Consider the following 15,000-nt stretch of genomic DNA (forward strand, 5'->3'; position numbering starts at 1 on the left):
CTTAGCTAAGTAGATACAGATGGACTTCCACAAGTCCAGCTTGGAATCACTTAGGTACTAGGGTATCAGATTTTCAACCCAAGTTAGTGTGTAGTAAAAGGCTAATAGTAATTTTTTGTGTATATTGTCTCCTAGATGGTTAGTATAGAACAAATATCTTGGTAATCAAGCAAGAAAAAGCTGTGGTAAATATAATCAGTATCAGTATGATTCAGTGGTGGCAGCACAGCTAGTCAAGTAGCAGTCCTACGAATCACCTGATGCAGGTCCTAAACCAGTGAGAGATTGCAGGATAAGTCACTGCCAAACTATAGAAGTTCAAATCATATGTATTGCTTGTACTGAAAATGGATTTTAAAAGAATTATCTTGGATGAACAAAGTTTTTAGCTTTAGGTACTGATATAATTATTCACATTTATCCATTAATGTCTGTCCGAGTAAGGAGTAACATTTTTGTCACTTAGCCGTGATTTAGTGTTGCAGGGTTGAAATCACTCTTGACATCTTATTCTCTTATTCCTGCCCATTATTGTACTCAGTAGTACTTGCATTTATCCAGAGTGACATGATTGTTTTCCTGCTCAATGACACAAAAAAATGTATATTTTATTGTACTCTCCTTCTTAAGTAATTATAGTTATCACATTCATACTCACATTTTTTATTGAATATTGGCATGAAATGAAGCAAAGTTTCAATATCATTTAAATTTTCAACTCCACACTCTAGAGACATTAAGAAGATGTTGCTCACCAATGACCTTACGGAAGCAGTGATGGATGAGGCAGAGGAGCTTGGTGTAAACTTCATCCTGTCGTATCATCCTCCATTGTTTAGGCCAATCAAGAGGATCACTTACAATGCTTGGAAGGTGATTGTGAATATGATGAAATTTACGACTGGGATTATATTAACCTATTGACCCTGGTAGTGGATGCCCAGTGCAGCTTTGTTTTGCTTATTTTGTTTACATATGGTGTTCAGCTAATCTTAAATTTGGTTATGAGTATTATGGCTTTGCCTTTTTTTATGGGCAAAATGATAGGTAAAGTAAAATGTAAAAAAAAAATAAGGAAATTTTGACTCTTAGCTTGAGCTGTGGATTAGGCTGTGGGTTAGAATGGAAGGAAATGTGGTTGAATATTTCCTTGAATTATTTAGAGAGTTTATATTTATACCAAAGTTAAACAGTCATGGATAGAATAATGAATCAATTATGGAAATGCCTGAATATAAATATCCTTGCTTTACAGGAACGCATTGCCGCTAGGTGCCTGGAAAAGGGCATTGCCGTATATTCACCTCACACGTCCTATGATGCTTTAAAGGGAGGCGTAAATGATTGGCTCATTGAAGCTTTTGGTATGTATTGAGATGCAACAGCTGGTGTTTTACTTTTTTTTATTGAATGTTGTTTATTTTTCTGTTTTGCTTAAATGATATGTTAATTTGTATAAAAACAACTAATACTAGGTGAATTTAGTAGTTTTTTTTTCCCCATTTCTACTTATTTAATACAGTGTTGTTCTTTTTGGATTAGATGTAATCAGAAGAAAAATCAATCCCTCTTTCATTTTCATGGGCCAAGCTGTATTTTAGAAATAATTTTGAAGGCCAAGATTTTATTGATGCAAGTAATCCTCATGGACTACATGTAGTTATTATTTTCCCTTTGTTCATAAGACATCCTAAAGGCATGATTCAACTAGTCTTGTATATGTCTAGGACCTGATTTGTGTCCGAGTGCCCAGCCAGACGTAGTGTTTCAGTTGCGAAAAGCATCCCCGTAATAGACCGCACATGCCTCTCTCTTGAATAACACAGTGCATAGTACTTCTCATTCAAGCAACACGGAGCACAATTATTATATAAAATCTCTTATATAACTTTTGTTGACTTTATAGATACTGACACTTTCCTTAACCCTTTGGATCCGGTAGCATCATGGAAATCACAGAGCTGAAAAACCTGGCAGTGGGTTATATAAGTGGCCAATATCTTGGGAGTGTGGCGAGTAGGCCGGGCACGCACGAACACCTAAGAGCGATGACTAGACTTTGTGCCTCCCCTTTGAAAAGTTATTTTGTGTAATTTTTTTTAGCTTTATCGCCATTTTCCAATATATATAATTTCTCTTTTCATTTGCTTTATCCAGATGGTAATTACTTATTTTCCTTGCACGGACCCCATACCATCTCTCTATGTAGTAAATAACTCAGTGCAAGAGAGAGAAAAAAAAGTAACATTTGCTTGTGTCATATATCTCATTTTTCGTAATATTCAATTTTACGAAATACCACCTTCGCTGCCAGTCACAGAGGCCAGGAATATGGTGTGCAGCATGGAAATCGCATCCTCCCTGGAGCCAGCGGTCTTCCAGTCACTGCTTATCATGTTACATTCCACATTCGTTTATTAATGGGAATAATGCTAAAGCCCCCTTCAAAGTGCCAAATGAGTCAAATCACACTCCAAGAGGTTTGTGCACTCATGGGGAGTCTTTTCTGTCAACCTGGCCTTCACTCATGACGGCAGTTCACGTCACCCAGGCCTTGGTCAATTTGTCTGGGCAGCTCTTTCTTTTTTTCTTTTTTAGCTTGATTTGACTGCAACGTCATCTGGGTCCAAGTGGTTAAGCATCATACAGACAATAATTTGAAATTGCACCCTGGAAAGCCCGGAGATATCCAAGGAGAAACACGCTCTACGTTGTGTTATTGCTAGCTTCCCTCAGCCCCCAGATTTTGCACTGAAGTGACTGATTTGGCCCAGAAAGCCAAGCCTATGGCCAGGCCTGCACGTACAGGAGACCAGTTGAACAGCACCTTAACACCCTAAAAAACACCATTCTGCTTCAATGCCCTCCTTTTCCACCTACAATTAACCTTTTGTACATAGGTATATGTACTGTTTACTGCAAATTTTTTCATACACAGATGACTCCACAAGTGCACACCCATCATGAGGTCAATTAGTAGCTTAATATGACCTCACCTCATTTCCCAATATCATGAATTTTATTTTATTTTTATTTTTCTAATGCAGTTAAAATTTATTTTTTATTGTTATATTCAAGCCACACCAGTTTTATTTGTTGTTTCTCAGATTTTTTTCAGAAAAAAATTGGAGCGACAAGAAAAAGAAAAAAAAAAATCTGGGTTGAAGATATAGGGCTTACGGAACAGAAAGAGTAACAGAATATTTCAAGTTTTCAGCTTTTCATGGCACATTTTGTGTAATGAATCCTGTCCTTTGATTTGTTACTACCATTCTGAACAAAGAACATTGTTTTTGACTGAATTTACGTGAGTTATATATACTACTATTATTGTAATTTTTGTTTTGTATGATGTCAATCTAAAGTTTGATAAAGCAGTGTTATTTAAAAACAAACATCCCATACTCAAAAACCAAAAACCTGTGTAACAGCAAAAGTTTACTGTGTCAGGTCCCTTTCCACTGGTATTTTGTTATCTAATTTGGCATGCAAACTTTCAGCTTTACAAAAAAACATTGATCTGCTCTACTTTCTAAATGCTCTATAAACTACTATACAACTAAACTCTAAACTAAACTAAGTTTAGTTTAGTTCTAGAGTTTAGAATGGTGCACATCAGCCCACAACAAAACCTTCTAAGGTGCAATATTGCTTTGAAAGAGAAGACACTCCCTGATTGGTTGTCTTCTAGCATGTGACTACAAAGAAGCTGTCAAGTAGTAGTTGGTTGGTTTCCGGCAGCATGTACCTCTGAGAGAGTCAATATATATAGGTTTGCGAAAGAAAAGCCTGTAGTGGTTTCTGGTCCAGCCTCTTTTTTTTTTTTTTTTTTTTTTTTTTTTTTATTGAAGTGGCAAATCCGAGAATCTACAAATGAAATTGTGTGGCTTTAATTTACATTATAAATTTTATATTATTGAAATACTAATAACAATAGAAAATACAAAAGAATTGCTGAAAATCAAGGAAAAGGGAAACAGGTTAGGTTGGTAGTGTTGATAATTGACTGCTTGGTCGCTATGTATTTATGGAGCCATGTTTTTATAAACAAAGTCTTCAATATTTCAAGAGCCTAATTTATTACACCATAAAATGTATTTATCACTCATAAGTCAGATACATACAATGCAGTTGAGCATTATAGTTAAGATAATTACTCTTGGGGATTGAATAAAACGAAATATATATGTACTAATTTTACAAGTTGAAACTCCATGCATCCAGTTCACTTAGAAAAGAGGTGGAAGGGACAGTGAGGGGAAGTATACAAAAAGAAATCCTATCAAAATAAAAGAAAGAAAAAAATCTTATTTGTGATCCAGTATCTGTTTAAAAAGTATGATGTCCATGTTCTTAATCACAAAGTAGTTTTTATAACCTTTATAAATGCCAGGTTCTCTCTTTATGGAAAAGTGTGAACTTGACCCATTCATGATGGGTGTTGTCCTATTACATCATGGCAAAAATTCCAAAATGCTGAATAACACCTAATCGTGTTATGAGTCCATTTCCCAGTGGCTAGAGTGGCATCTCATGTGCCCCATTATATGCCAGACAATCATTTAGGAGCAGAGCAATACACTCTAATACAATACAGGTTGTATTAGTGTGTACTGCATTGTATTAGGTTGTATTAGTACACACTATTACAATCTGGCCTCACCAAACTTTATTAGAAATTTTACCCACTATGAATGAGTTAACACTTTCTAAATATAGAAAAAAGAATTTCTTTGATAGCAGCCTGATAGAAGAGCGTGTACAGTTTCACTAATTGTTTTGATAACGTAGTATTTTCCTAGGTAAATTTTATTTCTTTATATATTAAAGGAAACAGTACATAAAAGACTTGTATGCAGTGACTTAGACCACAGTAAACTTAGTATTACAGTATGGGAGGAAAATACATGTATTTTGTTTTTATTTTATGCAGGTTTTAACCATAACTGCACCAAGAGATCTGAAAATAGATAGTTCAAACTTTTGCAGTTCATCTTATTCATGTGACAGTATTTATTTTCTTGTTGCATACTAGTTATTGTGTATAGTAAATTTCTTGATTTGAAACTTTATAGGAGGATTTTGTAAAGTTTATAAAGATAACACACATGAAAGTGCATGCTCATGTAATATTTATTACTGATGAATATATTGTGGGAGAGAATAGGTGTTAATCAGAATTTTTATGGGAGATGTGTAAGTGTAATGTTGACATAAATGTCAGATTATCAGTTTAAATGTAATTGAAAATATATAAAAAAAAAATAATAATAAATGATACAAGTGAGACAACACAAGGTATTCTGAATATCAAGCACATTGCATGTTTAGTAAATGGATATGACAGTAACAAAATTTTCTTCCATTTATTGTTAATATTACAATTATTTTTTCTTTTGTATGTGAATATTTGTACATTTATTTCAAAACAGGTGAAGGGTTAGTGAGCCCAATACAAGCAAGTACAACCTTCCCGTCCTTTAGCCACAAAGTAACTATTGCTGCAGCTGACGAACCTGAAGCTTTGGAACTAAGGGAGAAGTTTGCCAGCCACCTTGACAAGTCTCAGAATGTTACAAGGTACCTGTGCATGGGTTTCTACAGTTGAATAAATGCAGCCAGATCTGTTAGTCCATATGAATAATAGCTAGTTGCCTAGAATTGAAATTGTGCCAATTTAAATAAAAGGCATTTCTTCTCAAAGAGCCAAGACACTCATCTAGAATGACTGTCATAGGAGATAAAGTGGGATATAAAACAGGGAAAAAAAAAAAAAGTCTAACAGCACTTTTTAGATTTATTTTCCTTTTTGCATGTTGGCAGTTTACTGTTTTGTTCTATGGATTTGTTGTCTGTTTGCGCACATTTATGGTAAACATAAGAATATTGTTTATGTGGGTAGTGCAAAGAGAATTTTGCATTTTTTTGGGGGGTGGGAGGGGAGAGAACCACCATTTTTATTTCAGATATGGCACATTTTTCTATGGAAATAAATTTAGCTAATCATCTCTGCTAAAAGCCTGAAATGTTAAAAGAAATCTCCTATGTTGAAAAGTGTTTGAAGTCTTATAAAAAAGAAATCATATAAAATTAAAAGTAATGATATATTACCCTGAAATTCCATGAACCATATTCAAAGTTTAAAATATAATAACTGATATTTAAAAAAAATAAAAAAAGTAAACCCAAATAAAACATGGTTTAATACTTGCTTTAAACCAATCCACCAAGGCTTGAATACAGACTTATCCATGAATAAGGATTTTAATATGAATTACAAATGTTTATTTCTGTCTCTTTTTTCTTCCTACATTCATTCCATACCTTGTTGGTGTCTTTTTTTCTGGCTTTCTCTGTGTTTTATATCTTTATACCTCTACTTTTTCTTGTCTTTAACCTTAATCATATACTCTCTTGCAGGACAAATGGCAACTGTATTGAAATTCTGTGCAATGAGAATACCTTACCCGCCATTGTAAGCCTTGATGGAGCCACCGCCAAGCCACTGACTATCTCAAAACTAGAGAATGTAAGGTCTTTTTTTACCATCAGAATTCATGTCTCAGAATGAATGATGTAAAATTAAAGCATATTGTTTTATTTGAGGCACTATCTTTCATTATTAAAGTTTATTATTACTTTAGCTGTAAATATTGTTATTTGAGTATTATGGTTTGTTTTTAACTGATGCATGAGTATTTAAAAAAAAGAGATAATGATGATGATATTGATAATGAATAGTGATGGAAATGCTATTATTACTAATGGTATTATTGCATTTATTTATAATAAATGCAATTTAAATCTCACTTTACAATAGGTGCCTATTGTTGGTCATGGAATGGGAAGAAAATGCAAGTTGTCGAGGCCAATGAGCATAACAGAAGCTGTTGGCAGGATCAAAGCCCACCTGGGTCTTCCCTATGTCAGATTAGCCCTTGCTCATGGAGCAAAACTAAGTTAGTATTTTTCATACATTTGTCAAACCTGCCTTGAAATGTAATGCATGCTTTTTTTTTTAAACAGTATTAGGGTATACATAATTTTCCTTAGATTCTGTTACATAAGCAAAAACATTACATGCATACACTCACAAGCACTTCCACACTTCCTCACACACACTCACATACACTCATGGACACATGCTGGCATGCACTCACCCTCACATGTTCACACATCCACACACGCACTCACTCATACACTGACACACACACACACACTCACGCATACTCACGCACACTCACGCACTCACACACACACACACTCACACACACACACTCACACACACACACTCACACACACACACTCACACACACACACACTCACACACACACACACACACACTCACACACACTCACACACGCACACTCACACTCACACTCACACTCACACTCACACACTCACACTCACACTCACACTCACACACTCACACTCACACTCACACTCACACTCACACTCACACTCACACACACACACACACACACACACACACACACACACACACACACACACACACACACACACACACACACACACACACACACACACACACACACACACACACACACACACACACTCTCTCTCTCTCTCTATCTCTCTGTCTATCTACTTATCTCTCTCTCTCTCTCTCTCTCTCTCTCTCTCTCTCTCTCTCTCTCTCTCTCTCTCTCTCTCTCTCTCTCTCTCTCTCTCTCTCTCTCTCTCTCTCTCTTTTCTCTCTCTTTTCTCTCTCTTTTCTCTCTCTTTTCTCTCTCTTTTCTCTTTTCTCTCTTTTCTCTCTCTTTTCTCTCTCTTTTCTCTCTCTTTTCTCTCTCGTTTCTCTCTCTCTTCTCTCTCTTTTCTCTCTCTTCTCTCTTTCTTCTCTCTATTTTTTCTCTTCTCTCTTTTTTTTCTCTCTTCTCTGTCTTTTTTTTTCTCTCCTCTCTTTTTTCTCTCTTCTCTCTTTTTTTCTCTCTTCTCTTTTTTTTCTCTCTCTTCTCTGTCTTTTTTCTCTCTCTTCTCTGTCTTTTTTCTCTCTCTCTTCTCTGTCTTTTTTCTCTCTCTCTCTGTCTTTTTTCTCTTTCCCTTTCTCTCTTTCTTTGATTACACCCATAATGTGGGATGTTAAAAGACATTGTTGTCATGAGGAGGGCTTAGGAGAAAGAGACTGAAACCTAGCCCTTACCCATCATGAGGACCCTGATGGGTAGACCGTTTTTTTTTTTCCTACTTGTTTCAGGCTCACAATGGCTGGTAATAAAGATTTTCTACCCTTATTAAGACTTACCCCTTCATCAATTTGCCTATCTAAATTGATTTCTCTGGTTTCCAGAGCCCTGCTTCTCATTTGGCCACGGCTACAACTGATACTAATAGCCTCTCCTCGATGTTTGCTGTTAATTTTATCCATTCTGAATCATCCACCCATTACTCAACCTTCAGAATACACACACCCCTTTGTCTTTCCCAACACACACTTATATATGGTAGCAGTTCTCAGATTTAAATTAGGCCTCAACCTTTGTGAGGCCAGACAAGAAGCACATCAACAAAGTTTTTCTCTCTTTAAGTATTCCAAAACTAACATTTGCTCTACTCCACTCCCACCTCAAGATGTCTCAGTAGCTCCTCCAGTATTCCTTCCTTCTACCATGAACCAGCCTACCTCTAATCCCTCTCTTCCCCAGTCAAATTCCTTTTCCAGTCTAAATCCACATGCTCCAATCTCTACCACTTCCTCAATGCCTGCCCCTTCTCTTCCTCACTTTACTTGTTGCACCAGACAATCTAAACGGTCCACCCAATCTTCTACCACAGCCTCTCCTACAACCTTCTCTTTTTCTGCTTCCCCTCTTCTCCTCCTAACAAGAAAACTTTTATTTCTCTGACCTCCCCACCCTATTCCCTTCCAGAAACTCTTGAAAACATTCAGAACTTCCTAAACATGAACCAAGAGAACCCTCATCCTCCCTCCAATCCCTCTATGATCACAGTATTTGCAGGTCATCCTCTCCTAGAGAACCACAACCATGTGCATCACCATTCCCTTTTCTTTCCCTATTATTCTTACCACTCCCACCTGGATGCTCATGTGAATCGTGTCCTTCTCTACACCCATCACCTCTTGACATTGTTCCTGATACTTCACTGCCTTCCCTTGTACCCTTACCTCATTGCCTGGATTATTCTCCTTTTCCAACACACCTCTACCCAAATCACCCGTCGATTGTTTCATAATGGCTCCTTTGCCAGTTTTCCTTCTATACATTCCTCTTCCTTTCTCAGACATTTCATCCAATCGCCCTACACCCTTAACCCTTTCCTCTTTTATTAATCTCTGCCTTACTTAATATCTCCCCCCTTTTCACTACCATACCTTACTTTACTATACCACTATAACCTCTGACATCTAACTCATTTTATCTTAAACGTTAACTCATATTTACCCTTTCATCACAATTCTTTAAATAGTGCTATATGACCTTTGATGTCTAACTTATTTATTTGTTTAAACATAAACCATTAACAATTTACTGCAGATAAAAAAGCCCAGACACCTTCTATTTAGCAATGATTCACATTATATTCCCAAATAATAAAACTTTTGCATCCTAAAATGAATTCAGTAAGATAATGTCCTTTTTTCAAAATAAATTATTTCACTAATCTAATCAGTCATTTTTACATTGATATACAGGTTCAATGATTCAGAGCGTTGCAGTATGCGCTGGTTCTGGATCATCAGTGTTGCGTGGTGTCAAAGCAGACCTGTGGTTGACTGGAGAGATGTCTCATCATGAAGTGCTTGATGCCACTCACCATAGGTCTTCAGTGGTACTTACAGACCACTCAAACTGTGAGCGTGGATATCTCAAGACGCTTCAGCCACGTCTTCAGGACTTGTTTGACCAGAAAATAGAAGTAATTGTATCAATGAAGGATAGAGATCCTCTTGAAGTTGTTTAGGAACTATGACCTCTTTTTTTGCTTTTCAATTTGCTTTTATCATTATAATCTTCAAGCTTAAATTTGTCCCGCATAAAAAGGTGATTTGACAATTACCAGTGACCTTTGTATTGGTTGTAGGGGACTATAGCAGTCCACAAAAAGAGCTTAAACATGTGGGGCATGGTGTAGGCTCATACATTTCTTATGGTTCTGATTTTGGGTTTTGGGTTTCTGGGATTTTTCTTTCAGACAGCTCCCTTGTGTGAGAGCTGATTTAAGAGAATGTTAAAGCCAAAGTCAAAAGTGTACCATTTATTTGGAGATTGTGAATCCCAATTCATTAATAAATTTGAATATATTGCTTTGCATTTGATTCAGCACCACTTCAATGCTGAAGGAAATCCATGGTACTGGAAATCTTCAGACAGTATTACAATCTTCAGACAGTATTACAATCCAGCCACTTTTGAGTAAGTATTTATGGAGTAGAATCTTACATTTCAATATAATTTAGCATGACAGAAATACTTATTTTTCTTGAAAGTGTTTCATCTCATTGAGTAGGACTTTTAAAATATATACATTGTGTTAGGCACATGAGTGCAAACTTATAGTGGACTGGTTGACAGGAAATAAAGGAACCAGCTAGGTGAAAGTGAATAATATAGCTTAGTATAAAAATCTCTTTAATGTAGCTACAAAATACATGAACCTTACATACAAAATATATCTTAAACTTAGGACTGTATTATACAGTGAAATCACAAACAGAAGTCCTTTAACTGCACATTCCAAACGACCTGATCTGGTTCATCCAACAATCAGTCACGTGAGCAGATAGACCCGATTCTCACTTGGCACTTTTCGGACAACTTTTTGTGATATATCTATCAACTGGGGAGGGGAAATAAGATTCAAATAAAGCCTTTCACAAATAAAACTCGCTTCCTTCACTCTATAATATGGGAGACACAATCCTTCCTTGCAAAGTCAAGATTTGCATTTTTTTCAATCCATAAAAGAACAGCTGCTTCCGTAGAGAGCATGATTGTTACAGTACATGGTTTGCCATTACAGAACATAGTCAAGATGATTGTGTTGTTCATTAGTAACTAAATGCTCTCGCGTCAATTTAGATAATGGCACTTTAAGAAGTATCTTTGACCAGCAAAGTTGTCATTCCATAATTCATACACTGTCAGTCTTGATAGATAACATTAAAATGCCAACATCTATTTACATTTCTTTTGTTTATTATTGAAAAGACTATCCAGCAAAAATGCAGATCAATGCTGAATATAATAGTGCATTACCTTGACACATTAAGAATAAATAAATATTTGAAGACCTTTTAGACGTAAAAGCACATATACATCATCAATAAGATCAAGGCTTACTTCACATTTCAACAACAAAGAAGTTATGAAAGAGTCTAGTCCAGTGAAAGAGGAAAAACAATCTAGATATATTCTATTCAAGACAGGAACTGGTGGCTGTCACCCTCATGCAACATGGCTAGTCCACCTCTATTGTAAGGAGAACTAAATCTTAGAAAAAACTGAAACATGAGAACAATAATGTCACATCATGGATCAGCTGAAGGATTGGTGCATTGCATAGATTTTTAAAAAATAAACAAAAAAGTTTTTTCAATGGGTTCCACATCCCTCCCTGTGCAAGTGCTATAAACTGATAAGTTCATCAAAAGCAAGGGTCAGTAAATTAAATGACACGTACCAGTAGCTGTTCCTAAGCACACCAAACTTAGCACCAAAACAAGTATTCAAAATAATTTTGCCATCACTCACCCATCAAAGAAACAAGTGTGGGCAGAAAATACAGTACAAAGGTCCCAGTTGTTTTTGTCCTTTACTTCATTTTAAAAAGTCTTTATTACACCTTCAGCTGAGTGACAGCCCTCAATCCATGTCCTCTAACATTCATACAGATGATGATGAGTATAACCCTGCACTGTTGTAAGGATTGTTGCTGTTTGCAGTCTCGATTTCTTTGGCCAGGGTAGTCATGATGTCACGGTAGATAAGGGGGTCAATATTTGTTGATAGAACATACAGGATCCACCTATGGAGGAAAGGAAAATAAACCTGGTTAGTTTAGAGAAAACAAAAGTAATGAAGCAGATTAAGTCATCATATAACTAAAAAAATCCTGAATTCTTTAAAAGTAATCAATAAAAACTTACCAGTCTCCAATGGAAGTCTTGTTGGTGATGGCTTGTACAGTCTCCAGAGAAACAGACTTGTTATGCTTGTGCATGGCCCTGGGGCGAAGGCCGGGGAGTGTGAAGAGGGCAACTCGGTACAAGATGAGGGCTCCAAGCAGGCAAGCCAAGATCACAAACCAGAACCAGATCATGATGAACACCTACAGGGAGAAAGGTACATTGAAAAACTCAAAATATGAGATGTTACTGTGTAAAGTAATTCTATAAAGGCAGTAATATACATTAACTTAATGACTGTCATATTAAAGATTGGCTAATGGCCAATATAGATCCCTCTGAGGAATCAGTGGTATTGGGTCTGTCATTACACAATCCACCACAGGTATTGCATGATTTCATTCTATCCGCGGCCAGAGTGGCTAATGAGACAAGTATGCAAAATGTCGAACAAATATATAATTTTGAAGTAATAGTCTAATGAAAGGCATTTACTTTAACCCTTTGGATCGAAGAGATATGATCATCATGTCATAGCTAAATTTGACTGAGAGCTGGGTGATGGCCATCATAAAAACTTTGGCTGAAGGCATGAGTGACAAGAATGAATACCCATAAGTGCATAAAGCTCTTGGAGGGTGATTAGACTCAGTAGGCACTTAACCCCTTGGATCCGGGTGCAATGGTTACATAGCCAGCATCCCGGGCGTGCGGCGCATAAGCCAGGTGCGTACGAATACCCATGCGTGGTGACAAGACTTTGCGCCTCCCCTTTGAAAAGATATTTTGTAAAAACTTTTTTAGCTTTATTGCCATTTTCCAATGTCCATATTTGTCTTTTGATTTGCTTTATCCAGATGGTAATTACTTATTTTCCTTGCATAGACTCCATATCATCTCTCTATGTAGTAAATAGCTCAGTGCAAGAGAGAGAGAGAAATAAAAAGGAACATTTAGTTATTTGTCATATGTCTCAATTTTTTGGAATTTTAAATTTTTTTTGTAATATAACCTGCACCGCCAGTCACAGCGGCCAGGAATACAGTGCGCAGCATGGAAATGGCCCCCTCCCTGGAGCCGGCACTCTTCCTGTCACTGCTTACGCACATTAAACTCCACATTTGTTTATCAATGGGAATAATGCTAAACCCCCTTCTAAGCGCCAAATGAGTCAAATCACACTCCAAGAGATTTGTGCACTCGTGGCGAGTCTTTTCTGTCACCCTGACCTTCGCTCTTGACGCTTCGTTCACGTCATCGTATAACTGTCCAAGATTTTCCTTCACATGACTGTAACATCATCCAGATCCAGGGGGTTAAGAAGGGTCTCTAGGATTATTTCTACTAGTAAATGTGTAAAAAGTATCTTCAATGAGCTACGACTGGAAGAGTGCCAGCTCTGAAGAAGACATTATTTCCATGGTCAGGATCTTATTCCTGCCTCTCAGAATTACAGATAACAGAATATTACAGAAAAAAAAAACAATGCTTTTTGTCACTGCAGAGTATTTGAAATCACATAACTAGCCCTTCGGGGGGAAAAAGTTACAAATAATAACACAGCAAAGGGGAAACAAGGAGTCTTGACACCACACACAAGTGTTTGAGTTGGCTGGGCCTGTAAGCCACTAAATCATCTAATAAAGTCACCATTTGCATAAGATTAATGCTCAGATTTTGGGCTACATGCGGCGAGGAAAGCACCTGGATCCAACAGGTTAATGTGCCATCTTTAATCACCAGCCAACAAAGACATTGTTTCCATTTATGGATCTTCATTCACTTTTCTCTATCTACCTATATTCAAAATATATACATCAATATACCAACTCAGATAGTTTTGAAAAGTGATCTTTATGAAGGGAAATTGTTATACATACCTTCTCATTCAGAATATTGAGAGGCAAAAGGCAGAAGGCATCATGACGCTCAAGAGTTCCTGATGGACCAAATTTGTGGAAATGACACTTGGTCATTCTTGGGAAGACATAGATCATGGGATCCACACGCTCCTCCTGGTCCATTTCACTGTACTCTACAACCTGTAAGGAAGTCATAAAAATTATAAAATTTAATTATTTAAAGAATCTGTAAGTAATTCTCAGTATTAGGTATTTGACAGCAAATGTCTTCTTTCCTGACATAAGATGATAGCCAAAACTTACTCTTGGTCCATAGGTCAAGAACTCCCCACCGAGGAACCTGTCAATCAGGAAGAGCTGCCCAACAATGTTGATAAAACATAACAACTCGCAAAACCAGTACTTGAATACATAACCATTGTGCATCTGGAAAAAAACAAGAAAAACCATGTAAACATTATGGGAATCCTTATCAAGAATACTAATTGTGTCTATTTCATAAAAATAAAAATATGTTGTTCAATGATTTATAATAAAGAATCAGAGAATACAAGGAATTTAAATTGTTTCTGATATTACATTACAAAATTAGAAATATTCTTTTCAAACAGTATCAACAAATTGTATATTTGGTTTCTAAAATACCTGCATATTTGGTTTCTAAAATACCAACAACTTCAACAAGGAATATTGAATTCCCTTAAAAAATCATCTGAACACCAAGAAACTTACAAAACCAAACAAACAACTTACCCGAATATGCTTCACAATGTAGTCAATGATGACCTTCTTGCGAGAACTAACTTCATCCTCCCTGAATAATCCAGGGTTCAAGCCATTAGCAATTGTCTTCATCAAGCCTCCTTCAGCATTATTCCAGACGAATTTTGGCATATAGCACAAAATAGCCTGCAATGAAACCAGGTTATAAGCTTCTGTCAATTCCCACTCATCAAAATTCTTGAATAGGTCTCTAATATATATATATATATATATATATATATATATATATATATATATATATATATA

At 36.4% G+C, this 15,000-nt stretch overlaps 2 protein-coding genes across 4 annotated transcripts in view; one reads left to right on the plus strand and one right to left on the minus strand.

The window, feature by feature from the left end:
* Positions 1–10,288, plus strand: part of Ciao1 (cytosolic iron-sulfur assembly component 1) — a 27,264-nt gene extending 16,976 nt beyond the window's left edge. For all 3 annotated transcript variants that reach the window (XM_070122935.1, XM_070122946.1, XM_070122930.1), the window contains exons 4-9: positions 732–873; positions 1,256–1,364; positions 5,433–5,580; positions 6,421–6,529; positions 6,821–6,959; positions 9,677–10,288. In XM_070122935.1, coding sequence (XP_069979036.1) covers positions 732–873; positions 1,256–1,364; positions 5,433–5,580; positions 6,421–6,529; positions 6,821–6,959; positions 9,677–9,945 — 916 coding nt within the window. In that variant the 3' untranslated portion in view covers positions 9,946–10,288. The remainder of the gene's footprint in view (positions 1–731; positions 874–1,255; positions 1,365–5,432; positions 5,581–6,420; positions 6,530–6,820; positions 6,960–9,676) is intronic.
* A 312-nt stretch (positions 10,289–10,600) lies between these two features.
* The window catches only part of LOC113828516 (innexin inx1), a 13,219-nt gene continuing 8,819 nt past the window's right edge, over positions 10,601–15,000 (minus strand). The window contains exons 3-7 of the mRNA XM_070122919.1: positions 14,725–14,880; positions 14,275–14,397; positions 13,990–14,151; positions 12,131–12,312; positions 10,601–12,009 (exon numbers count right to left, since the gene is read on the minus strand). Coding sequence (XP_069979020.1) covers positions 11,868–12,009; positions 12,131–12,312; positions 13,990–14,151; positions 14,275–14,397; positions 14,725–14,880 — 765 coding nt within the window. The 3' untranslated portion in view covers positions 10,601–11,867. The remainder of the gene's footprint in view (positions 12,010–12,130; positions 12,313–13,989; positions 14,152–14,274; positions 14,398–14,724; positions 14,881–15,000) is intronic.

The sequence above is a fragment of the Penaeus vannamei genome, chromosome 1 (assembly GCF_042767895.1).
Source record: "Penaeus vannamei isolate JL-2024 chromosome 1, ASM4276789v1, whole genome shotgun sequence".
In the NCBI taxonomy this organism is placed as follows: Eukaryota; Metazoa; Arthropoda; class Malacostraca; order Decapoda; family Penaeidae; genus Penaeus; species Penaeus vannamei.